Genomic DNA, 27,983 nt, shown 5'->3' with positions numbered 1-27,983 from the left:
AGGCATCTGGCAGTGACCTCAAAAGGGTAACGATGAGATGCGAGGAGACAGAATGGAGAAAAATCTGGTACAAAAGGGATCAGCTGCACCACTTGTTTCATTTGTGATAAAGAATTTATTGATTTTAAAAACTGAAACACATCAGAACATAAACCTACTGTATATTGAAGTCAACTTTTTTCTTTAAAGATCAAAATACATCTTTCCGGGCAAAGTTCATTAACATCATTTAGGTTGAGGTTTGTAGCTTTACTCATACTGTACTTTAATGGGGGAAAAAATCTTTAATTTTAATAATCTTGCGGATGATGTGGAGAGGCCTTGCAAAGTAATAACTTTTATGCTCGTCAGTTTAATGAATTTGCATTGTTTTTCCATTGTTCAGTTTTCAATAATTGCAAAATACAAAGTCACCAACACTTTTTCAATTCCAATGCAGGTTTCAAGAAGCACACTTTTTCAAAGGCTTGACAAATATTTTGTACATTATAAAGTAGAACTGTAGAAACTTAATGAATGACAGACATTTCCCTACTCAATACGCTCAGAATAAAATTGTGGACTTTATGCCTACGGTAACATCAGTCTCTTCATGGAAAATAAGTAACAACGTATTCTGGAAGATTTTTCAATGACGTTAAAGAGAAGCGATGATATTACGAAGGTATCCTGTAAATTTTATTGAGAGTCAATTTACAAAGCAGTCATTGCTATTACGCACAACATGCTCATTTCAGATTTATAGCCGAGTGGGACAGGTATAACTGTTTCCAGGGATTTATTTTAATTTGGCAAAATGACACTGTGTGTTCTTCAGTCAAGTGAAAATCTAGTCTAACTTCTATTGCTTGTTAGAAATGACATTTAACAGTATTCCAAATATCCTATTGTAACATTTAATGCCACCCATAAAACTAGGATGAGGCATTGCAAAGATCTTGCCATTAACAGTTTGCAATTGTGTTAGCCCATTAAAGATTTACACAGGTTTCTTCTGTTGGAAAAATGTACTGCAAAATTCTAAAGATATTGTGTAAGAGGAAAGACAAACCAGAAATAACTGATTAAGCAGCAAATTATTGTCCATTGCTTCCAGCGATACAAGTGGTGCATTTTGAGCATCTTTTCCTTTATGGAGATAAATTACAAAAAAGAAAACTCATTTATAAATTATGGTTTCTGCAACCGTTTTGCCAAGGGGTTACCCATAAAACCTAATGAGGAAAAGCCTGTAATTAGTTTGTAGGAATGTGCACAAGGTCTCGATTTCGCATGTGGTCATTTATTTTACACTGGACGGCCAACGTGGCACTCTCACCTTTCCCAATTTTGCTAAAACAAAAAGAAGCACTTTAAAAAAAAGTTATTTGACGTCCACACCCAGTTTTATCCCGCTTAGCGTTTAGTTTTTGTATTTTATTCCAGAAATGCTTCCAATATATCCTAAATACAACAGTAATATAAATACATTAAAAAGTCATATTTATGTTGGGGTATAGATTTTTAATCATTCTGAAGTAAACAATTAAAATCTGAAAATGCTGCTGCAAAACACGCTCCTTTTTTTTAGAAATAGCACTAGTTTCAGATTCACCATAATTAAGAGGCATTATATTGGTCACCCACTGTAAAATATGCATGACCTGCACAGTAAATCTGAACCTTCTGCATATTCTTGAACTATGTTAGCTCCGTTGATCCATACATCTGTGAAAGAAAACCATAGGCTCTAGTTGGTCACTTTTTGTACATATACAAATGTAATTTTAATTACATCACTCCAGTCTTACTCTTCCCCTTTCTGCAACGCTTCCCCAAAAGGAGTCCGATTTGCTTGCAAGATTGCAATGATTTGGTCTCTTCAGCAGCTTTATTCCTGTGCTATGCTTCGTAACACATACTTCACTGTGTAGGCAAAGGCTGCAAAACCAACAATGACGAACAAGTTTGCTAAAGCTCCCCCTAGGAGTCCATGGTTTCGGTTGGCCTGTTGATGGCCTTGGTGGTTGGCAGCTGGTAGCACTGCATGGCCATTAAGAAGCGGCATACCATTCTGGTGCACTTCACCATCAGGGATAACATCTGGTAGAGGCAGGGCCTGAGCCCTGTTACTTAGTTCTTCTTGTGCTCGTTTCTTTTCTTTTATTTCCTAGAGGCACAGGAGAACAAAACTAATGTCGTTAAATCTATTTTGTTTGAAAGCTCCTGGTTGTTTCTTTTCCTTATATTCTGTCCCTTCAATCCTAACCTCATCTCATGAATCCTCAACCCAGAAAAATATTGACCTAGAACACTCTACATAAGGTGACTGATGACACCGTGGAGTGAGAATGGTGTTACGACCTATTAGAAACCCTTTAGTTCAACAAACTTCAGTGTAGCACAAGGAAACAGAAAGCAACTGCAAAACTTTTGACTGCAAGGTATCCTCAAACTCCACTCTCTTTTAACATAAGACTCCTGCTCAAGAGTATTGTTTCAGTGTTGCGGCCTGTACTTAACCCTTAAGGACATCTTAAATTCCTCGTACGCGGAGTAATCTTTAACCACTTTTCTACTGGCACCTGCGTAGATTACATTCCAAGAGACCAGCATTCATGAGCTGCCTCCTGGCATTTATATTACTAAATCGGACTCCTTTATCCTGGTGGCAGAATCATAGACTGACAGAAAAACGTGTCAACGATTCTGCTGCTGAAGCAAGGAAGACAGATTTAGTGTAGACTTTGGGAGCCGCTCACCAATGCCAGCCTCAAGTGTTAGTAGAAAACTGGCTATAGCTCACCCGCCCAATATTTATCCTTCCGATAATTAGGTGGCCAGAACACCCCATAGAACTCCAGATGCAGGACTAACCAACATCATATACAGCAACACAATCTCTTATGACGTGTACTCTATCCTTCTATTAAAGTGATCCTGTAGTTTATTCAGCTTTATTTACTGAAGCTAAACATTATGACGGTTTCATAGATTTATCTACAATGATCTCTTTCCTGGTCAACATGCACCACCCCTGTTCTATTTAATAGCTACTCCCTCTTCTGATTTTTACTTCATTCTAAAAATTCCTTTGCACCCAGTCACACTAAATGAAACTTGCTTCGACTTGCCCAGTCAACCGAAGGATCCAAATGCTTCTGAATCTGGTTTCATTGTTTCTCATTATTACCGCTGCCTATTTTGATATCTGCAGGCACAAGATTTTGCTTACAATACGATTGGCCGGCTCATCTTTATACATTCTAAAATAAAATAGCAAGTGCTCAAGATGGTCGATACAACTTGACTGCTTATGAACACTTACCTCCACTAAATCTGGGAAGAGCTCACAAAACACTTTATCCTTTAGATTAAAAGCACTGCTTTGGGCAGCAAGTTGTCTTTTCTGCCAAGAAGTAAAGATTCAAAATATTAGCATTACTTTCGATTCATTCAAGGATCAGTATAAGCTGCCCCAAGACAGTTTTAATTGAATTATTTTGCCAATTAAAATAAAACACTTCAGCATACATTATCAAAACAAATTCACAAGTGACCTTTCAAAGACTGCAGTAAAATCTTTGCATCAAAAGCTCATTTTTATGATGGAATGCACTATTCAGTACAAGTTATTATCTATGAAATCTTAAAAATGATGGATGGTCTTAAGACTCTAATGGCATTGCCCCAGTAGATGGCAGTACAAGCAGAAACAAGTCATGACCAATTGATTACAACAGGGTTGAACCAAATGTTGTGATGGCCCCTCAAATGAGTAGTCAGAACAGTCAGTCACTTGGATAAAAACAGACCCTCCCCCACAGCTAAATTCCAGCCCTGAACACCCCCTCCCCACACTGAGCAAGTTTTCTCCGCCTCAACTACCTCCCCACTGGGCAGATTTTCACCCCACAACCCCCACCGAGCACATTTTTAGCTCTCATTTCCCCCCCCCCCAAAAAAAAGAGCGAGATTTTGACCCCCCAACTGACTCAGATTTCAGCCCCAATATCCCCCCCGCCCCACAGAGCATGTAATAAGCCCTTATGCCCGCCAGCGAACTGTTTTCAGCCTGCGCTCCCCCCTCTCTCCCAAACACAGTGCTAGATTGTGGCCCTCAAATCCCATTGCCCCTACTAAGCAAGATTTTTTGATCCATAACCGCCTCTTCTCCCCCCCCCACCTCAGCTCCCCTGCCCCCTTCTTCGCCCCTTTCCCCCACCCTCTAACCGTACTTGACCTAAAAATTCTAATTGGACTCGACGACACATGTGCAACTAGTCTTATATTCAACATTATGTTTTGGGGACATTTTAGAACATGCAATGGAATCTGGTCTCACAAATGAACAAATCACCAAGTACATCAAAGTTTAAAAAAAGGCAAATAGAGAAGGAACTTTGCACCATCCCAAAGAATGAGGAGGACAATACTTGCAGCAGATAATCCAACATTTCTCCTTATTCAAACTCACAAACAAATGCAGCAATGCTGAAGTAGTACAGAAAGAGAGCTGGAGAGCGGAAGAAGAGGGAAGTTTAGAACAATACAACAATTAGACCTTTATCTCAAGTTATTAAAACCCAAGAGGATATTCTTGTGAAAAAGTGAATGTTTTGTGAAAATATGGAAATTTCACCACACGGAGCGTAGAGAGAAATGTTCATATACTGGCCCTAAAAGTGCCACAGCATGAGTAGAACAAGCTTTCACTATACCTAGAGAAACAGCTAGCTAATAGACATAGATACAGTCTAGTGCCCAGTTTCAAGGACATTAGTTTCTTTTAAGAAAGTAGGAGTACGCTAATGTGTTCTTACATTGCTGCGGTGCCATCAATTCCCAATACTCAGGTCTCCTGCAGTCAATGACACTTGCCGCCACATGACCAATGGCTAGAGGTTTACTTTTCAGCTGGTCCCCCTCATCTCCCACCAGTACTATGACCCCAGTCGGCCTTGTAAACACCGAATTGTTCAGCACACCAGCATGCTTATGTCACGGTGCAATGGGGAACTATGTATCCGCCCCACACAGAAGTCGGAATTAGCTAATTTTGTAAACACAGGCAGCAGCGCATGTATATATCATTCTCCTGAGACGTAGACCCCAAGTGAAGATAAAACTACCAGAAGACGTTGTGAAGCCTAGGTTCAAATTGGTTTGACGCATGTAGAAAACATGATTCAGACCCCATGTAGGCATTACTGGCTATAGAAATGTAATGCTCCCAATACCTTTCAGGTAACTGGATACCAGTGAATGTTCACCAACTAAACAGAAGTGGGTAATTGGCTGCAATGGCTGTCACAAACTCTTAACAAACCAGGTGATAGACAATTAGTTAGTAAATACTACCAATAAGTGTGGATGGAGTTACTGTAATTGCCTGATCTGCTTGAATCTGGTGACTAATCATGGGCAGCAAAGGAAAGCCTAGCAAGGCAGAAGAGAATTGCGCCATGCAATGAATATCTTGGCACCTGCAATCACTTGTTTTGAAAACTAGCAATAGATAATCCCGTACATCAAAGATAATCTGGGGTGTCTCCAGGTGAATGGGGCACTTGCATGGTTGGACCGTACGCCTGTCCAAGATATCAGCTATGACATTCTGTGCCCTCAAGGCTTTGTGCAGGATGATGGTTGTATGCTAATAATTAGTGCCACGTTTGCACAATGTTGAGACACGTCCAACACAACCCACACAAATGGTGTTGTCTGTTCAGACAATCAGTGTCCTTTTACATTTGGGCAAATGTTTCTTGAATGTGGCACATTAGCGCAAGCAATGCTTTAGTTACCATGGAGGAGCTTGTAGCTCCTATTCAGTATGCTGGTCTTAACACTATCAATCGAGGTATTTACTAGCTCCCGTTTATTCCACATCCTGATACAATGGAGTGCGTAGAGTGTGTTTTGGGGACTACTTTATTTACAATGGCACATATGCTTTCTCAAACATTTTTAGTGCATGTCTACATTGGTGGCCAGATAACAAAACTTGGTTGATAAATCCACTAAGCTCAAGAGTGTATCCTCACTTGTGGTAAAGCTTCTTGAACAGAAAGACACACACTCGAAAGCAGATCGAAATATCAAATAAAATGCAACAAGATCCCAGAATCTAGGGAATGGGACATTTCGCTATGCTGTCCAACTAAAAACTCATGGCTTTCCTCAAAAATCTCAGATTCAAATGTACAGACTATTTTTAACTGCCATCTGCTTTTACCAACGATTGGGCCGTGGCGGAGTGGATTCAATCAATGCTGGCACCTGGTGGCAATAGAATGCTGTTAAAACAGTTGAATCATTGACTACTGCCTTGGCTAAAGACTTGATCAGTATCAGTACCAACAGCAGCAAAAGAGATCTTGCAAAGCTGTGGAAATGGAGTCAAAGCTTTACATTTCAGAAGCTTCGAAAGGAAGGATACTTTTGTCATCGACTGGCATTTATGGGAATAGCATTCTGAAAACTCATGGTTTCAGCAAGTGAGAAAGAAATAGATTCAAACTCCACCAATGATTCAGTATCAACTCGCACAAGAGTGAGACTGATAGTTAGCCAACATTCTTCAAACGAGTTTGCATCAATTTCAACACTTGTCAGCGTAATGGTTTTTTCTAATGTTCCAGTGCCAGGACATTAGAGCAACATTAGTTTGCAAAGTCAGCACTTGAATTGGAGCAGGTTATCCAACTCCCAGAGTGCCGCCAATGCCTCCTCCCTGGCTTTGAATTCATACAGAACACAACTCAACTGGTGTTGTTGTTTTGGAGCATTCTTGGGACTCTAAGAGTTAGAGGCCTACTTCTTTGACAAGCTAACAACAGAAGCATCTCTGAATCTATTAAATGAAATCATCCAAGCTAGCAGGATCGCTTTCCAGTACACTGAATGGTCACAATAAGCCCAGCTGTAAAACTTGGAACGGGTTGCACACCTCTACAGAGCATGTGATGTCGGCAGACAAACATTTTTGGAAAGGCTACGTGGCAAGACGAAGAGATTTTAAAAGCAAGCACCGACAGCAACCGAAGCAAAACAAATCACAACCATTGAACTTAAATATCAACATCAAATATTCTGAAACCAGAAACTTCAAAAATGTTAACCTTTACAAATAAATAGCAAAAGGTAACGGCTATTAAAATGACTAAATGTGTTAAGATACAAAACACTGAAGATGAGTTTGTTTTCCCAGTATACTGATAACAGAACAAACTGCTCCCAGTGACAGAAAGAATTCATATTTTCAGAATGCAGCCCGAAATACAGAAGTGAAAAGTGGTCAATATAACTCCCATATGGTACCAAACTCAAATAGTGCCGAGGGGCCCTCGACCCACTTGTAGGTCAGCCCAATGCATTTGTAAATGGAGACTGATTAATAAGGAAGAATCAAAAGGAACACAAAACAAGTTCAGGTGATTTTAGAAACATTACATTTTAACAAAGACAAAGGTTACACAGAGCTGGAAAAAGAGTGAAAGAGTAGTTATTTATCCTTCTTTGCTCTGTTCAAGAAAGGTTCCACGAGGCACTAGCTTTAGTAGTTGAGCACTTGATTTCAAAACAGAAAATTGCACGGTAGAGTTCCAGAATTGCCAGTTATCTAAACTCACTTGCTTTAGTCAGTGAGTTGTTAGTCTTTGCCCAGATCACCAAAACAAAGTCACTCCAATTGAACTGCACCTTCCACTGGCTGGGGAAGTTATGATCAATACACAAGGAGAAATTAGAGAGAGACAATCCTAACCTCCTGATGTAGGAGAATGGGAGACTAGAAGAAAAGAAAAGTGGAGTGGAGGAGGATAAAAATACAATTTGAAAGGCGCGCTCTTCATTCAGTTCAAACCTCAAAAAACCTACATGATAATGAAAGCCTTCTCTTTAGTAATGAATGGAAGGAACTCACTGTATATTCTGAAGTTTCAATACTGCCCAATGTAGGCCCTTTCTCCACCATGAAGCTAAGGAGACCCGTCAGGATTGTAGAGACAGACCAGGCTGGGTTCCAGGTATCTGGATGGAAATCAGTGATTGAAAGACATAACCTGCAAGAAAAGGTCTTTACTAAAATTATGGTTCTTTTTTCGACGAGTTTTATGCAACTCCTCAAATCACTTAGCCCACAGATATCCCACATCAATGAACTGGTAAATAGCATTCTCACTGTGTATTTTAGGCAATTTATCAAAAATATATTTCCCTTTGGAACTCTCAATCTATACAATTTAACGGTATTAATTTTAAGGCAATACTTAACAATGCGGCTGGATGTCGGTCTATGATATCTCACATAGTGTGATCCTGATCTCAGACGGGGGCCTCAGAGAGGCAATGATGTGACTCCGGACAGGGAGGGAAGAAAGCATCCCCCAGTGACCAGTTACGAAGCATTAGCAAAGTTCTGGAAGATCAACTATAAAGCTTTGATTGAGCAGAGGTGTACTGGATTTTGAGGGAGGAATAGAATGGAAGATGTAGGAACTAAAACTGTGGAAAATAAATAATGTAAGATTTTAATGGATGTAACGTTTAGAAATTCCTTGCGCCACAACAGAAATTCTTCATTTAAGACTTTGTCGGTCAGCTCAAAGTAAATGCATTAAAGATTCTTGCACAGTGCAAAGGCACTTAAAAATGAGTTTTAATTAAATGATTTTAAACAACATGTAGCTTTTGGTAAACTTCACATTTGTGTTATCTCTGGTGAAAATACTCAAGTTCACACATCCTTTGCAAAATGCATAGATCTCCAGATTATAAAATTATGGCGCACCTGTCACATACAACCATTACTTAAACATATAACAATTATATAGATGACTATCCAAAGACAGTTTTTGTGCTGCCATCAGGTTATTAGTTATTGTTTTATAATATTTTTGCAAAGTCAGGCGGCTGGAAACAAATGACCAGATTGCTGACTAAAGGCATCAATCACGTTATAAAACTACAGAATTACCATTTCGGCAACAAGCTACAAGAAACTTTTTGTTATCCGGCACGGACGGGACTGACCTGGTGCCGGTTCATCAAAAATTCCGGATAACCGAACGCTATAGTAAAAGATACAGAGCTCAGAGCTCCGCATAAAGCAACAAACCCTGTTGCTTAGCTTCAGAACAATGGGCACACGTTGCAAGCGTCTCTGTAGCTTAGCAACAGCTTCAGCTACACGCTTGCACAGCCACAAATGGGAGTAAAAAAAAAAGTAAAAAAAGTTATCTGAACCGACTCCTGAATTTTGCCGGTGGATAGAGCGTTCCGGTTATTTCGTGGCCGGTTAATCGAAAGTTTCCTGTATTTTACAAGAGATGTTCCAAAAATAGCAAGAGAAATTGTCTCTGAATGGATATGGGTACAAGAGGAAAATGAAAAACAGTGAAATCTCAATACATCAAAGTCTAAGTGGCTGGCAAAAAGACTTGGGAAATATTAAGACACCACTAGGCATGCAAATACGGATCAAGGAATGATATGATCAATCAGCGGATCTGCAAAATAAACGCCCTAATGAGCCTTGATTTTTTTGGGGGAAAATGGCATTACAGCTTGACTTCTAGCTTTGTAATAAATGCAGAGTATACCATTCAGAAAAATCAGCAGGAAGCCCGCCACTATTTGGCTGTTTCAGCAGCACACAGCATGCTACTCACAACAGGTAACATCGTCACATTAGCACAGCAAGAATAGTAATTTCGGTTTACATCAATCAAAAATGAAAGCAATTTATAATCTTAATTAAAACAATTACAAAGTGTGTTCAAAAGGTACAGACTTTAAGATAAGCCAGTAAGTTGAAAACGCCAAATGATACAACAGTTGGGTATAAAAACCTCTACTCCTTTCAAACCTATTTCAAAAGGATAAATGTTTCAAACCTTTAATAATGCTCATAAGTTGGAACACACGCCTGCGAGAAAAAGTTCATGTCAACTCAGACAGTGTGTTCCATGGCCTCGGCTCATCAATTGCAGAAAACATTCTATAGCTTGTTTCACTTTTCTATTCTTTCTTCCTATTTCCAATTTATTTTCTCCCCCACCTTTAGCTGCCTCTCCCCTCATTCCACACACCAAACACCAGCAAGAGCGAGGCAATGAACCCCAGCCCAGACCACTGTCATTGCTGCCCTACAGTAAGCCAGTGGGAGGTGTGCACAACGACACCTCGGAATGACTTCACCCTGCGCCTCTCAATAGCTTAACTAAGATTAGGAATGGCCCGTGTCAGGCCACTGACTGGGGTTCAATGGCAGATCGGAAATCCGTCTGGCTTCAAATAATAAAGGAATCTTTTTAATATTCTTTATGGGAGTTTGGTAGCTAGCCAGCTAGTGATGACTTTAAGTTGCTTACTGCTTCTTGGGATCAGCCTGTCTGCAAGTATAATGAATTCACATTACTGGCTGGTACATCACTTCAGAGACAGACGAGTTACCTCAGCTCGATAGACGAACTGATGAATGGTAGACAGAGGCGTTAGAAACAATTAATATTGTTTACCAGGCTGTGAGAAGGAGACAGCTAATCGTTTACGGGATTGCTGGCCAACTGAGGAAAAAACTATCACTCCCTGCAGGCAACTTGTTTTGTTTCACGAGGTAAATATTATTAGGAAAACCTGTCAGGCAGACTGTGTGGCTTTAAAACCCATTTGTGATTTGACACCTGTGTTTTTTTTTTGAGTGCGGAAGACACTTGATCTTACTGTGATTGAATTGAGACTGCCAAATAAAGAAATGGCTTACTTCGGGTCCCAAACCAAGGTTTGTTTAATGAATTTCTGCTTTGCCAAACATTGACAAGCTGGGACTAGTCAAATGCTCTGAATATTTAAGTTGACATATGAGCTTTTCCTCACAGATGTGTGTTCCAACTTAGGAGCATTATTAACCCTTTGAAACATTTATCGTTTTAAAATAGATTTGCAGTGTTGGGGAGAAATTATTTTACTGTGATCTAGTAAAATCTGCTGTTTGCTCTTGCTCGATTTTAATAAACTTGATTTATAGCTTAGAGCCTGGGAAATACAGTCCGTCAGAAAGATCAGGAGAATACGAAGGCATCTTCCAGTCAGCCTATCAGCAGCAAAATGAGTTTATCGCCCCCGTGAACATGCTATATTATCGGATACTTTCCAGGTAAGGAAACGCTTCGGTTCATTAGAAGCAAGGGCTTGCTTATGGAGCGGATTTGTGTGTGTGCCTGGAGAATGGCTGAATTGTAACACTGACATCCTCTGTGGCTGATGAAAAAAATGATGCTTTGCAAGAACTCCTTCATGCTCATGGTGAGCCTTGACAAAAAGTATTACATACCCTTCTAGTCATTCAAATGAATGTTCAAAAATTGCAAATATTTCTAGCATCTCTGGTTAGGGGATAGTTAAAACAGTTTAGCCTTTGGACTTGCACCAATTTTGAAACCATTATCTGAATTGTTGCTTTTTAATGCCTCCTTGAGATTGGCGCAGACAATTTTGTAGGGTTTGAGGACAGGTATGTGCCAGAAACTGGAAACGCTAGATTCGTTGTTGCCTAAACCCAGCAAATGTAAATGCTAGATCAATGTGAATAACCTGAGGTAAAGGCTGTAGGAAGGGGAAAAACCGATGACAGCAGAACCTTTTATGCTACTGCACGCTACAAGTTCTCTTACTTTCACATTACTAATGAAAACCTGAAATCATATACAAAATCTCTTACCGTGTATTGCATTTGAATCTTCCATTTGGTGTAATCATATAAATACTAGGGGGTTTGAAGGGAAATTCTCTGGGAAAGACCAACTTTCCATGATAAAGACCACCTAGATTAGAACAGAAAACAAGAGCACCATTAGAATACATGTATATTTCACTTTTAGATATTCAGCAGTCAAAACTTTAAATATACCATTCTTTATCGCACAAAGGTCCCGATTTACAGCCCAGCAAAGTTTTTTTTTTTTTTTTTTTAAAAAGGGGTAATTCAAAGTTGTAAAATACCTCCACAACGGTCCTACCTGCTCTTTCACTGGCAGACCCTCCACCTTCCCAACCTGTAACTCGCTCCTCAGGGCAGCCACCCTCCCCTCTCCCTCACTCTCCAAGGTTTCACGTTTTGTGACAGGCTTCTGGCCCTTACCTGCCACTTGCTTCCTGTTCCGCTTCCACCCCGGACTCCCACTCACTTCCTAACCTCTGCTTCTTAACTTGGGAGATGCAATGGTCTTTAAAAACAAATAAACACCCCCCATTTCTACAAATTTCAGAAATGTTACCGCCTTATATTTGAATAGTCTCTACGCTCTTCTTGCTGCTGAGAAGCCAATCGGCTTGCAGTACCTCATCTGTATCCAGCAGGGTGGCAGCAGAACTTTGCCATTAAACTTTTAAGCTGAAGTTTTATCAAACTCCTTTTTAAACAGTGAATCCATTCACTAATTGACTTTAAAATGCATTGTTACCATGAGAATGTTCTTCGTCCATACTTTAAATGTTCAGTAAAATTTTGGTGACGGAAAATTGCACATCACACAACTTGTACATTGCATTCGATACACAGCGGATAAATAATGAAATGACAATACTTAGAACTTTGTCATTAAGAAACGTAAATTTAAATCTTGCCCAACTGCTCATCAGTCAGAAAGGTATATATTTAGCATGTTGTGCAGCAACCAGTTTATTATGGAATAATAAGCATGACTAAAGAATGTGATAAATTAAAGAGAGTGACATTAATATACCAGCCATCAATTATCAAATCAGAATATACAGGAATGCCAATACATACCCTCATACGGTGTTTTCTCAGGGCCTCGTACCACGTAATGCCTAGCAAGAGATGGCAAATGTTAAGGAAACCACAATTTTCCATGCTCTGCTTCCTAAATAAGGCTGTTCTGTGCTTAAATTTAGCATGCACATGGTCTTTTGCAATTTAATAATACAATAGTTTTGCTGTATTCTGGCACAATCCTATAGTGTTTCGGAAGCCTTTACTTGTAAATGTTGTCGTTTTTAAACCTTTGACTCGCATTTTTATGCCTGAACATAAAATTAGAAGCAAGAGATTGACAGTGATGGTGGGGAATTAAATCACATCAGAGTAAAACTGCTCGTTACAGAGCATTGTTACAGCAATTTTACCCCAGTGGATGAGGGGATACAGCAAGCGATTTATCATTTAGACCTGCTAAGAAACTTCCATTTTTACTATCCTGATATTTTTATGGAAAATAAAAGGGCTTGGCTGTCAGTTATTTTACACAAAAATCACGGGTCACAAATTACTGACTTTTTCCAACACATTTTTCTCTTGCAAGTAGCTTGAAAACATTTTCCAGAAACAGATAGTGCCTTTTACAAACTGAAAGGTGCAGCTTTTACTTTCTGCCGCAGTGAGGTGGTGCGGCCTAGGTTAGTTTTGTCCAATATGTTAACGACTAGTCACACGTGGCCAATTGGGAATCCAGAAATGGCTAATTTAGATCAGTAAACAAAAGGAGTAATAGAGACTCCTTAATTGGGCATGTGATCTCAATACTCATTTGCACAGTGTGTGCATGTGCACTTTAAACTTGTTTTTTAAGTAAATATACACATGATGAAGTACATTCACCTGTACTGTACAGAGTTTCAACTAAAATTAGTCCATGTGGCTAAAACAGTGTTGATGTAGCCACGCCTGTGCTAGTCAGCAGTTTCGATTGGACAGCACTGGCCTAGGTAAAGCAATTGACCTCGAGCTAAACAAATTGCTTGTGGTGCTGCAGGATTCCCACTGTTTCTTCTGTCGATCCGCAAGGCAGAAAACATTCACAATGCAAGACTGTTTTGTGCAGGCTAAACTACTGATACATGATTAAACTGGTTCTTTAGAAATAGAATAATGAGCAAAGTACTGTACAGTACAATTGGAAATCTATATTGCATACAACTGGGTGAAATGCTTGAAAGATTTGGTTGTTCTCCCAGCTGCTCTGGTAAAGTCTTGGAAAGACGGTCTCTGGTGTAAGTACATAAGTGCTGTTTATGAAATGGATATGGAAACTCTTGATTTACCGGCACCCAAACAACCGGAAATCTCGGTTAACCGGCAAAATTCAGGAGTTCAGTTAAGTATTTCTTCATATTAGTGGCCGTTTCTTGATTCTTGGCTGTGTAATCGGGGGTTCCTGCAGGGACGCTTGGTCTGTGGCCGGGCTTCTTGCAGCTGTTGCTAAGCAACAGGGAAGCCTGGATTTGTGGCTGTGTACGGAGCTCTTGTACCTTTTAACTATAACTCTCTGTAATCCGGACTTTTTGATAAACCGGCACCACACCGGTCCCGTCAGTGCCGGATGAAAAAGAGTTTCCTGTATATATCTCTAAATGTACAATGGTACATGGCCATAACAAATGACCACTCTTCTAATACTTTTACACTGGCTCCCTTTTAATGCAGAAGCAGTCTTGAAGATGGCAAAGCAAACAGAACGCTAACATCCTTTGCACCTTGGTATACAATGGGATGATGGCAAGGGAGTTCTGTCTCATCACGGGAACTTAGCTGAATTTCCATTAGCTCATCATAACACACATCAACCCATCCCTCACACTGGCATGAATTCACAAAATATGCCTGTGGAAAATCCCACAGAATCCCAATGAGCGGTAAGCACGTTATCTAATTCCAAACATGGTGCTGCCTGTAGGCATTCTAGTTCACAACAATCAGAAGTGTGCAATCTACCCCTCACACGACAGGCAAAAAAGAGCTGCAGGAGGCTGGTTAGCAGTCACTTCGATAAATTAGAGCAAATCTTGCAATCAGCAGCACAAAAGTTGGGCATCCATGAGGCATTGTGGGTCATCAACAGCAGCAGAACTATATACCACCACAACCTGTAACCTCACGACTCACCGCATCCCGTACTCCTCCATCACCATCAAACCCAGGGACAAACCTGGTTAAATGAAGAGCGTTTAGAAGGGCAGGCCAGGAGCAGCACCAGGCATAACAAAAACATTTTTTTTTAAATCTAGGGGAGCAGCTTTATTTTGAATCTCATATTTAAAATAAGAAAAGTGACAGGTAAATGGCTTTTGAAAAAGCATTTTGCGCAATTTGATCAGTTCAGGTTCATTTTGTTTGTTTGACTGAGAATTTCAGCATTTCTCAGTTACAGATCTGATCTGTTGCAGCCGAAAGGATGTAGAATTTTTTTTTTAATGCAATTAGATTGGGTTCAGTTTATTTTTCCTTAGTGGTTTATTTTGCTCAGTGCGCATAACCACGGGGCCGATTCTTCACTACTTCGTATAAAATTGGAGCAAAGCAAGTGAAAGTGTGTCACAGAAATCCACATATAGACAGTGTGTCGGCGTCAGCATGACCGAAACTGCATGCTGGCTGTACCATTCTCACATGAAAAATTTAAAGTATCAAAAGGGAATAATTGAAAATTAAGTGCAAACTTAAAGAAACCACGAAAGGAGTTAAATTAGCTACAGATGAGGTTGAAAAAAACCCCCCAAAGGCTCATTCGATTGAACACTCAGTATGTCCAGCCAATGCAGAGCGGCAATCAACAAAGCCAATAAGTCGTTGAACGATCAAACCAAAACAGTCGAATAGAAGTCACAGGAAGTCAGCAGCAAACGGTATAGTTCTGAGGAAAGGTCATCGACCTGAAGCGTTAACTCTGTTTCGCTCTCCACAGATGCTGCCTGACCTGCTGAGTATTTCCAGCATTTTCTGTTTTTATTATGTATAGTGCTTTAGACAGACCACACCTCGCGTGCTGTGCCCGAGACACAAGGGAGACATTCAAGCACTGGAGGCAATTAAGAGAGCCACATGGCTGTTCCCTGGTGTTAGGGGTTTAAGTTATGAGAAAAGACTGGAGAAACTTAGGCTTTCCAGCTTTGAAAGGAGGTTACCTTAGAGACATACAAGATAGTAAATGTTATGGAACGGTAAATTTGAAAAAATATTTAAAATTAAATTGTAACAGTTGGACATGGGACCGCATGTTCAATTTAGTATTAGAAGGTCTTCCCGAGTGATCAATACATGGAATGGACTCCCTGATCGAATAGTGGAGGCGGAAATTCATAAATGAATTAAGAACCAATTGGATGCTGCAATGGGCAGTGACTTCAGGGTCATTCAGCATGTGTGAACCAAGATTGGCTGAATGAGCTTCCTCATCTGTAACCACTTTGCGATTGAGATTTTTTTTATTCATTCATGGGACGTGGGTGTCGCTGGCAACGCCAGTATTTATTGCCCATCCCAATCTACACATACAACCGGTTAAGCAAATTTAACACTATATACTCACACTTACCATTCAAGAATATTAGATGGAAGAGGTTCGGCGCAGATATAAGGCACTGGGTCTTTCTTTATTCGAAGATAGTCCTGTTTCAGTCTCTGTGTTGCCGTTGTTGGAGCTCGCTTGTTACTGTTGTTGCTCATCTAAGATAAAGAAGTAAAAACAAATTCTCTCATTAGACAGTTTACAGGCGTTGGGCAGTGCTCTTATTGCCAAATCCAACCGGCCATTCTTAGACTAAACGGGCATATATATATTTTAAAAAATGACGGAAAGCAGAACTGAAAATTAAAATCAAATCATCTGTGAACTAGCCAGAAATACTGCAACAAAGTTAAAAAATAAAATGAGACATGCAGCCATTTCTCGCCAGTTTAGCACAAAAACCACAGCCTATTCACATTTGAACAAGGGATAAGCAGAACTCATAGCGCATTCATACCCAAGAATATAGGATATGTCAGCAATGGTCGCCTTATCTGATTTTGGTCGCCTTATCTGAGGAAGGATGTTCTTGACATGGAGGGAGTGCAGCGAAGATTCACCAGACTGATACCTGGGACGGCAGGAATGACGTATGAGGAGAGATTGGGTCGATTGGGCTTATACTCGCTGGAGTTTAGAAGAATGAGAGGGGATCTCATTGAAACTTATAAAATTCTAACAGGACTAGACAGACTAGATGCAGGAAGGATGTTCCCGATGGCGGGGAAGTCCAGAACCAGGGGTCACAGTCTAAGGATAAGGGGTAAGCCATTTAGGACAGAGACGAGGAGGAATTTCTTCACCCAGAGAGTGGTGAACCTGTGGAATTCTCTACCACACAAGGCAGTGGAGGCCAATTCATTAAATATATTCAAGAAGGAGTTAGATATATTTCTTGAGGCTAAAGGGATCAAGGGATATGGGGAGAAAGCAGGGACCGGGTACTGAATTTGGATGATCAGCCATGATCTCATTACTGTAAATGGCGGAGCAGGCTCGAGGGGCCGAATGGCCTACTCCCGCTCCTATCTTCTATGATAAAATTCCGTCAACTAAAACTCATTTTGAACATCCCCAATATATTTGTTTCTACTAAACTGACTGGGACGTTATTCCAAAGATTGATCACTCTTCCTGAAGCACCCCAGCTCGGTTTGTACCATGCAGGAATTTCTACAGCCAATCGATTCCATTTTAAAGTAACTGCATGTGCAGAGTTTAAAGTGGTTGTTTTTTTGACTATTTAGCAGCCAATTCTCTACAGCGATTGCAAAACAACTTTAGCCATTCGCCCTGCCAGCAGCCTTGCAGCAAGATACATGATGTTGCTATCGGCCACACCAGCTGCAAGTTCTTCGTGCCGGTCGACATTACCTCCAGCAGCAGCACCAGCACAGGGATCAGTTACACCAATGACTGCAGTGGTGACAAAAATCGATGACTTTAAAATCTGTGCTGAATTTTTTAAACTTATATTTTTGTATCGCTAGATTCAGCATATAAGGGATTAAAACAGGATTGCACAGACTATTTCTCTAAAGGAATATACACAAAGGTCAGTTCCAGACAAGGTGACTGTGGTAACAAAAACAGAAAATGCTGGCAACACTCAGCAGGTCAGGCAGCATCTGTGGAGAGAGAAACAAGAGTTAATGTTTCAGGTCGATGACCCTTCGTCAGAACCCTTCCCCAGTTCTGACGAAGGGTTGTCGACCTGAAACGTTAACTCTGTTTCTCTCTCCACAGATGCTGCCTGACCTGCCGAGTATTTCCAGCATTTTCTGTTTTTGTTTCAGATTTCCAGCATCCGCAGTATTTTGCTTTTGTAAAGGTGACTGTGGTGGTCTTCATAAGAATTGATAAGACAGAGGACAATAGTAAGTTCCATGTTACTGTTCAAAAATTAATTGGATGTGAAGCACTTCTGAGATGTCTTGAGGACATGATAAAAGTGCTATATAAATGGAGTTACATAAATGCACAGTCCTTCCTTCTAGTATGTGCAGCACAAGTAATCTGGAGATTACTATCCTTGAGGTCCTGCTCTTTAAGCTAACTCCCAACTCTTTAAACTCCCTTTTGCAGGACCTCCATTTTGTTCCTTCCACGTTCTTGATTCCAATGTGAACCACAACTTCTCGCTGTTTCCCCTTCCCTCTCTAAATTATTTTGTACTAGCGCAGTTGTATCCTTGCCCCGGCAGCTGTGAGGCAACACACAATCAAGACTTTTGGTTGTGACTATGAAAGCACCCATTTATTGCTTGGACTATGGAACAACCCCATTACTACTGCATCTCGCACTTCACTCTCACCTTTAGACACTACGTGTTCTACAGTGCCATAGCATTGCTCATAGTAGGCCGCCTCCACTTGTTGCCATCGTCACAGGTACTCAATACGGAGTATCTTTTTATCCCTGCAATGCTTCCCCTTCCTGTCCCGATGGATGGTTATCCACTTCCCTTCTTCACATTGCCTGCAGAGTGACCAATTAGGAATGTGCACTTGGAGAACCCTTAACCCCCCACGTGACACGTGCCCCCAGCTGCTCCTTAAACTCGAGTTCAAGTGCACGCAGTTGGAGACACTTTCTGCATGTCATCATTTCCTTATACGGGATCCTTGGCTTAATTAATAAAGGCATAGAGTACAAGAGCCAGGAAGTTATGCTAAACCTTTATAAAACACTGGTTAGGCCTCAGCTGGAGTATTGGATGTCAAGGCCTTAGAGAGAGTGCAGAAGAGATTTACTAGAATGGTACCAGGGATGAGGGACTTCAGTTATGTGGAGAGTCTGGAGAAGCTGGGGTTGTTTTCCTTAGAGCAGAGAAGGTTAAGAGGAGATTTGATAGAGGTGTTTAAATCATGAACGGTTTTGATAGAGTAAATAAAGAGAAACTGTTTCCAGTGGCAGAAGGATCGGTAACCAGAGGACACAGATTTAAGATGATTGGCAAAAGAACCAGAGGTGACATAAGTAAACATTTTTATTTTTTATTTTTATAAACACAGCGAGTTATGATGATCGGGAATGCGCTGCCTGAAAGGGTGGTGGAAGCAGATTCAATAACTTTCAAAATGGAATTGGATAAATACATGAAGGGGAAAAAAATTGTAGGGCTATGGGGAAAGAGCGGGGGAGTGGGACTAATTGGATAGCTCTACCAAACAGCCGGCACAGGCACGATGGGCCGAATGGCCTCCTTCTGTGCTGTATCATTCTATGAAATCTCCACACTTAGCCTTCGCTACTCAAATGTGAGTAGTCCCAATATCTGAAGGCTCCCCTAATAACTATAGTTTTTCCAACCTTGTCATTATCCTGGTGAATCGACACGGTTTGCTCTCTATGGCTTTAATGTCCTTTCTGGGACAACAGGCCCAAGACTGCACACAAGACTAATTGTGGCCAAACCATTGTCTCGCACAAGTTTATTACTTCTTCAACCTTGTACTACCTCACGTTCATCTGTAATAAAATTATATCTGCCACAAGTCTGTGTATTACGCTAACCCTACCTATGTCCTCCTGAAATCTTTTAGAATCCTCCTCACTGTAAACCTGCTATTTCTTGTCACCACCAAATTTCAATATTTTCCCTATGCGCAAATCCAAATCATCTATTTATTCAGGGAACAAAATGGCAGCCAGCACTGACCCCGGAGGTACACCACTTCCAACCTGTCTCCAATCGAAGCAACACCCATTAACACTAACCCTTTGTTTCTTGTCCATCATCTTCTCTTATACAATACTCTTGAATCCTGAGACACCTCATCAAATGTCTTCTGAAAATCCATGGACGCTGCATCTATTACATTCCTTTTATCAATCCAATCGAACATGTCTTCTGAAAATTATTAAATTTGTCAAACACGACTTGCTTTAACAAATCCATGCTGGCTGCTCATAATTAAACCATACATTTCTAAATGCTCACTAATTTTATCTTGAATGATGGATTCTACGAGTTTGCCTGCAACTGACATTAGACTAACTTAGTCTATAGTTACCTGGTTTTTCCTCCTCTCCCTTCTTGAACAGAGGGGTTATATTGGCTACCCTTCAGTCCACCGCATAATTTGCATATATAGAGAAGACTGAAAGACAGTGGACAGAACCTCTGCTATCGTCTCTCCGACTTCCTTCAACAGCCTTGTGTGCGTGCCATCAGGGCCCAGTGACTTGTCCACCTCGAGGTCTGCTAACTTCTTCAGAAGCAATTCCTTTCCTGCAGCTATCTCAAGATTTGTTCCACATCCTCCTCTGGTACATCTACACTTTGTAAAAACTGGCACCAAATATTTAACAGCTCTGCCATCCTTCAAAATTGGATTTCTCTCTTCATCCTTCAGCGCTCCTACCCTTTCTCGAACTATTCTTTTACTTTTTAAATATGCTTATAACAGGCCTCATTGTTTTGCTCTGTTACCCATTAGCCTTTTTCATATTCCTTCTTGCCCTCCTAAATCACTCCTTTCTCCGCCCTTTGCTATATTGCCCATGATTTGCTTTAATAGTTAGCCCTAATTTTATCATGTATTTACCATTTCAGTTTCTTTTTAATTTATTTATTTTCCCACTGAACTCTATTCTTTGATAACATAAGAATTAGGAGCAGGAGTAGGTCATACGGCCCCTCGAGCCTGCTCCGCCATTCAATAAGAACATGGCTGATCTTCGATCTCAACTCCATATCCCTCGATTCCCCTAGAGTCCAAAAATCTAGCTATTGCAGTCTTGAATATACTCAACGATTCAGCATCCACAGCCATTTAGGGTAGAGAATTCCAAAGATTTACAACCCTCAGTGAATAAATACCTCCTCATGTCAGTTTTAATGGCTGACCCCTTATACTGAGACTATGCCCCTAGTTTTAGACACTCCAGATAGGGGAACCAACCTCTCAGCATCTACCCTGTCAATTCCCCTCAGAATCTTGTATGTTTCAATGAGATCACCTCTCATTCTTCTAAACTCCAGAGAGTATAGGCCCATTCTACACAATCTCTCATCATAGGACAGTCCTCTCATCCCAGGAATCAATCTAGTGAACCTTCGTTGCACCGCCTCCAAGGCAAGTATATCCTTCCTTAGATAAGGAGACCAAAACTGTGCACAGTACTCCAGGTGTGGTCTCACCAAGGCCCTGTACAATTGTAGCAAGACTTCCTTACTCTTATACTCCAACCCCCTTGCAGTAAAGGCCAACATGCCATTTGCCTTCCTAATTGCTTGCTGTACCTGCATGCTAACTCGGTTTCCTGTACGAGGACACCTAAATCTCTCTGAACACCAACATTTAATAGTTTTTCACCATTTAAAAAAATTGTTTTTCTATTCTTCCTACCAAAGTGAATAACCTCACATTTCCCCACATTATTCTCCATCTGCCACCTTACTGCCCACTCACTTAACCTGGCTATATCCCTTTGCAGGCTCTGTGCCCTCCTGATGGGTTTTGTCTTAAATCTATCTGTCTCGTATTTGAAGATTGCCCACTGATCAGGCATCCTGTTTGCGAACTTTTCTGTTGACTTAATTTGAGCCAGATCTGATTTTTCCACACCAAATGTTGCCTTTTTCAACCCAGCACCCTTATCTTTGGCTTCATTGTCCTTTTTCTGTATTTACACTGCACCTAACAATGTGGTGATTCATTCCCAATTGGTCGTCTACTCTCACACAAGTTATTTAGCCGACTTCATTTCCCAAAACTAAATCCAGTAATGCTTTTTTCCTTGTTGGACTGGAAACATACGGATTTAGGATGCGTTCTAAAAATGATTCTCCACTAAGACCACATGCATTACATTTATGCCCGTCTATCTGGGACAGTTAAAACCACTCAACAGCATTAGCAGCGATGCAGCTTAAGCCAAGGCAGGACTGCGAGCTAAACATTCTTGGTTAGAAAATATTCAGGCGGGTTACAGTAGGAAAAATAGAAGGGACAGCAATATTAGTTAAAGCAAAAGATACTGCGGATGCTGGAAATCAAATAAACACAGAAAATGCTGGAAATCCTCAGCAGGTCAGGCAGCATTTGGGGAGCGAGAAACAGAGTTAACGTTTCAGGTCGATGACCTTTCGTCAGAATTGGAAAAGGTTAGAGATGCAACAGGTTTTAAGCAAGTAGAGGGGCAGGGAAAGGGGGAGGACAGAACAAAAGGGAAGGTCTGTGATAGGATGGAAGGCAGGAGAGATTAAATGACAAAAGGGATGATGGCGCAAGGCAAAAGGAGATGGTAATGCGACAAGTTAAGAAACAAAAAGATGGGTCCAGAGGAGGTGTAAATGGGAACATTAGAATCATCAGCAACAGTTGCCGTCTGAAAAAATGGGGGCAGAGGTTATGGCCTGAAATTGTTGAACTCAACGTGGCATCCAGAAGGCTGTAAAGTGCCTAATCAAAAGATGAGATGCTGTTCCTTGAGCTTCATTGGAACAGTGTAGCAGGCCGAGGACAGAGCAGTCAGAGTGGGAGCAGTCTGGAGAATTAAAATGATAGGCAACCGGGAGCTCTAATTAAGGATTCCATTACATCACTAGAGCCTAGCAATAATGGAAAACCTGAATCTATTTGATTAGTTAAGGGAACTCTTACACTACTGCAAGTTTACTATAGACCGCTGAAGGGTACAGCAAGAGATATTTAGACAAATTAGAGAAAGATGCAGAAATAACAAGGCCATAATAAGTGACTTTAGTTATTCAAAGATAGTCTGAGGTAAGAGTAATGAAAGGGGGCAATGAAGGAGAGTCGTTTCTACAATGTGTCCAGGACAGCTTTCGAGGGGAGATAATTTTAGTCTAACAGTATTGGATCAAGCTCTAGGAAATGACATGAAGCCAGTCAGTAATGTAAGGGTCGAAGTCATCTGAAAACTGCAAATAGAATTTAATAAAAGATAGAGAAAACATCAAAGATAATGGTACCGGACAGGAAAAATGAAGATTTCAACGAGATAAAAACCCCAGATAAATTGGAAAGTTAGCAACCAAGACTGCACACGAAGAATAGGAAACTTTCAAAATGGAGACAATGAGGCATGTTCCCAGAAGGCAATGTGGCGCAACAAAAACTGGAGTTCCTTGGAAGAGGAAAGAAATTCAAATTAAAATGAGAATTAAACATGCATTCGGTCAAATCTGGGGCTAACAATATGGAAGAAAATCCAGAGTATAGAAAATAGAGGAGGAAACAAAAAAAGATTAGAAAGGCGACGAAAAAATATGAAGACTGCCAGAGAACATTAAAGGAAATGGCAATTAATTTTGGAAGAACAGATAAAAAGTAAAATAAGTCAAAGAGGGATAGGACATGTCCAGGGAATTATAGACCAGTCAGCTTAACATCGGTGGTAGGAAAAATAATGGAACCCCTACTAAAGGAGAAAATAGAAGAACATCTAGAAACAAAAAATATAATGAATAGTCAACATGGATTTCAAAAGGGAAAATCTTGCTTGACCAACCTTGTTGAATTTTTTGAACAGGTAACAGAGAGAATAGACAATGGTACTGCAGTAGATGTAACTTATCTAGATTTTCAAAAAGCCTTCGATAATAAGACTGATGAACAAGGTCAGAGAATGTGGAGTCAGGGGACAAGTAGCAGAATGGATTGCTGGCTGGCTTCAGGACAGAAAGCAGAGAGTAGGAGCAAAGGGTAGCTGTTCACAGTGGCAGAAGGTGGGAAGTGGTGTGCCACAAGGATCAGTGCTGGGACCACTGTTGTTCACAATTTACATTAACGATTTAGACTTAGTGTGCATTTGTACTCCTAGATCCTTTTGTATCCTCTACCCCATCTAGACTCGCACCCTCCAAGTGATAAGTGATAAGATAGAGAATGTTTCCACGTGTGGGGAAGAGCATAACTCAAGGCCATCAATATAAGATAGTCACCAAGAAGTCCAATAGGGAATTCAGAAGAAACTTCTTTACCTGGAGTGGTGAGAATGTGGAACTCGTTACCACAGGGAGTGGTTGAGGCGAATAGTATAGATGCATTCAAGGGGCGGTGAGATAAGCATATGAGGGAGATGGGAATCGAGGGTTCTGCTGATAGATTTAGATGAGGAAAGACGGGAGGAGGCTCGAGTGGAGCATAAACGCCGGCATGGACTGGCTGGGCCGAATGGCCTTTTTCTGTGCCGTATATCCTATGTAATCCTAAGTAAAAACATCTTATTGAGCATGTAGCATTGGTGGAGATACAAAATAAGTACTTTATTTTGGTTTGCTCGTACCAGTGTGATAGTGAGAATGAAAGGGTCCAAGAGGAGATGCTGGAACAATCACAGGGGAGAACTATAGATAAGGAAGCAGTACTGAAAAAAAATTAGTGGAACTGAAAAAAGAGGAAACGGCACTTGTCCCGAGAGCATTGCCCCTTAGAATGCTGAGGGAACGCTGACCACAATCTCTCAAACATCATTCAATATGAAAGTTGTGCCACAGGACTACAGGCTTGCACATGTATCAATTTTGTCAAAAAAGGGATAATAAACCAGGTAACTATAGACCAGTCAGCTTAATATTGGTAGTGGGTAAGCCTCTAGAGGCCAAAATAAAGCAAATAATTAATATTCATCTAGAAAGACATGGCTTAGTTAAGGACAGCAGTATGGATTTGTAGACGGCAAGTCATGTCTGACATATTTTAGACGGCTCTTTTAAGAAATATTAGTGTACCGAGAAAGGAAATGCAGAGTATGGTTAATGGATGTTTTTCAGGTAGCAGGGATGTGGACAGTGGTGCTCCTCAAAGATCAATGCTGGGGCCACTGCCTCTTCTCTCAAATTATCTGAACTCAGTGTAGGGGCCACAATACCAATATTTGCAGACAATACAAAAACAGGGAGCATGGAGTAAGCAATTTCAAGAGGAACTAGATAAGTTAGTGCGATAGCAAAATACTGCGGATGCTGGAAATCCGAAATAACAGAAAACACTAGAAAATCTCAGCAGGCCAGGCAACATCCGCGGAGAGAGAAACAGAGTTAACGTTTCAGGTCAAAGGGTCTTCGTCAGAACTGACGAAAGGTCTTCGACCTGAAACGTTGACTGTTTCTCTCTCTCCACGGATGCTGCCTGGCCGACTGAGTTTTTCTAGCGTTTTCTGTTGTTATTTTAGATAAGTTAGTAGATTGGGCAGATAGATGGTGGATGAAGTTTAATGCAGAGAATGTGAGGTAATGCAATTTGGCAAGATTATGGACTTGTACACTAAATGGTAAAGAGACTAAGGGATTCAGATACACAAATTTTTAAAAAGTGAGGGGACAACTTGATATAACTGTAAGGGCATATGTGGGATCATAGGTTTTATAAAGAGGCATAGAATACAAACGTTTTCAGCCACTGTCATCCAACAATAGTCGCGATGCAAAATCACCAGACTGAAGAGCAAACACAAGCTGTACAACGCCAGCCATCCACCACAAATGACACTTGCCACATAGTGCGACGGGCATAAGGAGGTGCTAGGTACAGCAAAAGCAGGTCTTTCAAGGAAGTTTCCACATTTTTTTGATGCACTGAAATCCTGCCAGTCATTCTAGGTAGTTTCCCAGAACAGGACAGCAACAAATGGTTCTCAACAATCCCACAGCAATGAGATCTGTTTCAGTTCTAATCATAAAATGTGAACTATGCATTAATGTAACATTTTAGCTAGATCTAAGTGGACAAACGTAAAGTGGCTTTGTGTGATTGCTTGCTGAGGGGGGGGGGGGGGGGGGGGGCTGGTTAGCCATCTTCACCACGGCAGCACAATTGCCTTTGTAAGGGAGAGTGGAATGTGCACCCTTACATTTGAGAAAACTGCATGACTGTGGACTAGCAATGCTAGATGGAAGTATCTTGCCCTATTATTTACAAGATTATGCTGGAGACAGTTTTGTCTGGGTACGCAGGCCAGGTTGTTTAACCTGGTCAATCAATCAGGTGAGGCAGAGGTGCCGAGCTCAAACAACCCGTGCTACTTGTAATTAAATACTTTGTTACTCTGTGCACCATGTTTACATAGAAACAGAAGATAGGAGCAGGGGTAGGCCATTCGGCCCCTTGAGCCTGCTCCACCATTCAATGAGATCATGGCTGATCATCCAAACTCAGTACCCTGTCCCTGCCTTCTCCCCATATGAATTGGCCTCAACTGCCTTCTGTGGTAGAGAATTCCACAGGTTCACCACTCTCTGGGTGAAGAAATTCCTCATCTCTGTCCTAAATGGCTTACCCCTTATCCTTAGACTGTGACCCCTGGTTCTGGACTCCCCCGCCATCAGGAACATCCTTCCTCCATCTGTTCATTCCCTTTAAGATCTTAAGCCTCTCAAGATCATCCCTAAACCATCTTTTCTTCAATAAATGCAGCATCTTGTTTTTTTTCTCATATCTCAGGCACTACTTATGAACTTAGTACTTCCTCAAAGTCTGTTATGGTGCCCTGAACTGCACATAATGCTTAAGATGGAGGAGAACCAATGATTTGTACATTTTCCATTTTCTGGGCTTATGCTCTATCGCTCTTTATACATCCCAAGATGCCGTTTGCCCTCATCGCCACTGCAGCACATTGTGTCGATGTTTAGCAAGGTATTCCCTTAAAATCCCCAGCTCTCCTGCATCATTTCCTGTAGACTACATCATACTCTGCGACCTGCCCAGTAACTCCCCCCCCCAACACCCACAAGTTTGAGATTTACAAATTGGCCTAACATACACTGAATCCACATTATGTACACCAAAAACAGTAGGAGCCCCAGCACCAATCCCCGAGGCACTCCATTCAGTGCTCCAGCCCAACATCATTCTCTTAACCAGTTCTTGCTGCTTCCCCTCTCACCACCTCTGCATCCAAGTTAACCTTAATTCCAGTGCCTTAGGCTTGTGGAGCAATCTTTAATGTGGGACTTTTATCAGAGGCTTTCAGAAAGTCGATGTACACCAGATCAAAGAGCTTTCCAACACCCAATTGGGAAAACCACTTGCTCAAAAGGATCAAGGGTTGGGATGTCAGGTTTTGCCCCTTCTGAAAGCGTGTTGGCTGCCACTTCCAGGGTTATTGTATAAATTGTACAAGTTTGTTCCCAATGAACACAGTCACTGGAATGAGGTTAATGGGTCTGTGGTTGGTTTGTGGGCTGTGCCTGGTTCTCAGTCCAGTGGGAGCTCCAGGTATCACTGATTCTCCATGAACATATTCCCCGGGTCTCTCAGCACCACCCCCTCCATCCGGCTTCCATCCCTCGCTGCTCCCCAGCACCCGGGGCTCGAAGCCAGGCCCGGACTCCCTCCCCAGAGTCCTCCCTCAACGGGGCCCGCTGGAGCCGGTGCCCGGGCGGCTGCAACCCCCCACAGGCCTGAGCCCCGCTCCCCGCCCGCGTTCACCCAGCAGCGAGTCCCGGCCTACACACACACACGGGCCGCGAAATTTACCTCGACATCAAAGCCGTCCGACACCTTCCGATCGGGACCCCGGATCCTGGGCGAGCAGCTGAAGGACAGTGCCGCTGGAGTTTCCCCAGCACGCCTTCCCCCGAGTGAGCGGAGCTGAGCTGAGCTGTGCCCCCGGTCCGGCGGCGAGGCAGAGCGACGCTAATATGGCGGCCGCGGGCCGAGCTGGTGCAGCACTCAAATACTTCCGGCTCGGCGCTCGCCGGCCCCCTCTGGCGGCGGC

At 41.5% G+C, this 27,983-nt stretch overlaps 1 protein-coding gene across 2 annotated transcripts; it reads right to left on the bottom strand.

Annotated features, from left to right (window-relative positions):
* Positions 1 to 79: 79 nt before the first annotated feature.
* ube2j2 (ubiquitin-conjugating enzyme E2, J2 (UBC6 homolog, yeast)) lies at positions 80 to 27,983 on the bottom strand. 2 transcript variants are annotated; one of them, XM_085967091.1, is made up of 8 exons: positions 27,743 to 27,983; positions 20,010 to 20,142; positions 16,317 to 16,447; positions 12,776 to 12,816; positions 11,705 to 11,807; positions 7,907 to 8,045; positions 3,308 to 3,388; positions 80 to 2,149 (listed from the first exon to the last, which is right to left on the bottom strand). In XM_085967091.1, exons 2-8 carry the CDS (start codon positions 20,028 to 20,030, stop codon positions 1,871 to 1,873), a joined length of 795 nt encoding a protein of 264 aa, XP_085823217.1. In that variant the 5' UTR covers positions 20,031 to 20,142; positions 27,743 to 27,983; the 3' UTR covers positions 80 to 1,870. The 2 variants fall into 2 exon arrangements, with proteins under 2 accessions (XP_085823217.1, XP_085823218.1); XM_085967092.1 differs by lacking the exon at positions 20,010 to 20,142 and having other exon boundaries at positions 27,743 to 27,978.

The sequence above is a fragment of the Somniosus microcephalus genome, chromosome 25 (genome assembly GCF_052327205.1).
Source record: "Somniosus microcephalus isolate GS21.2 chromosome 25, FLI_Smic_1.0, whole genome shotgun sequence".
In the NCBI taxonomy this organism is placed as follows: Eukaryota; Metazoa; Chordata; class Chondrichthyes; order Squaliformes; family Somniosidae; genus Somniosus; species Somniosus microcephalus.
Note: the sequence above shows the minus strand (reverse complement) of the source record. Positions and strands in the feature narration are given on the sequence as shown.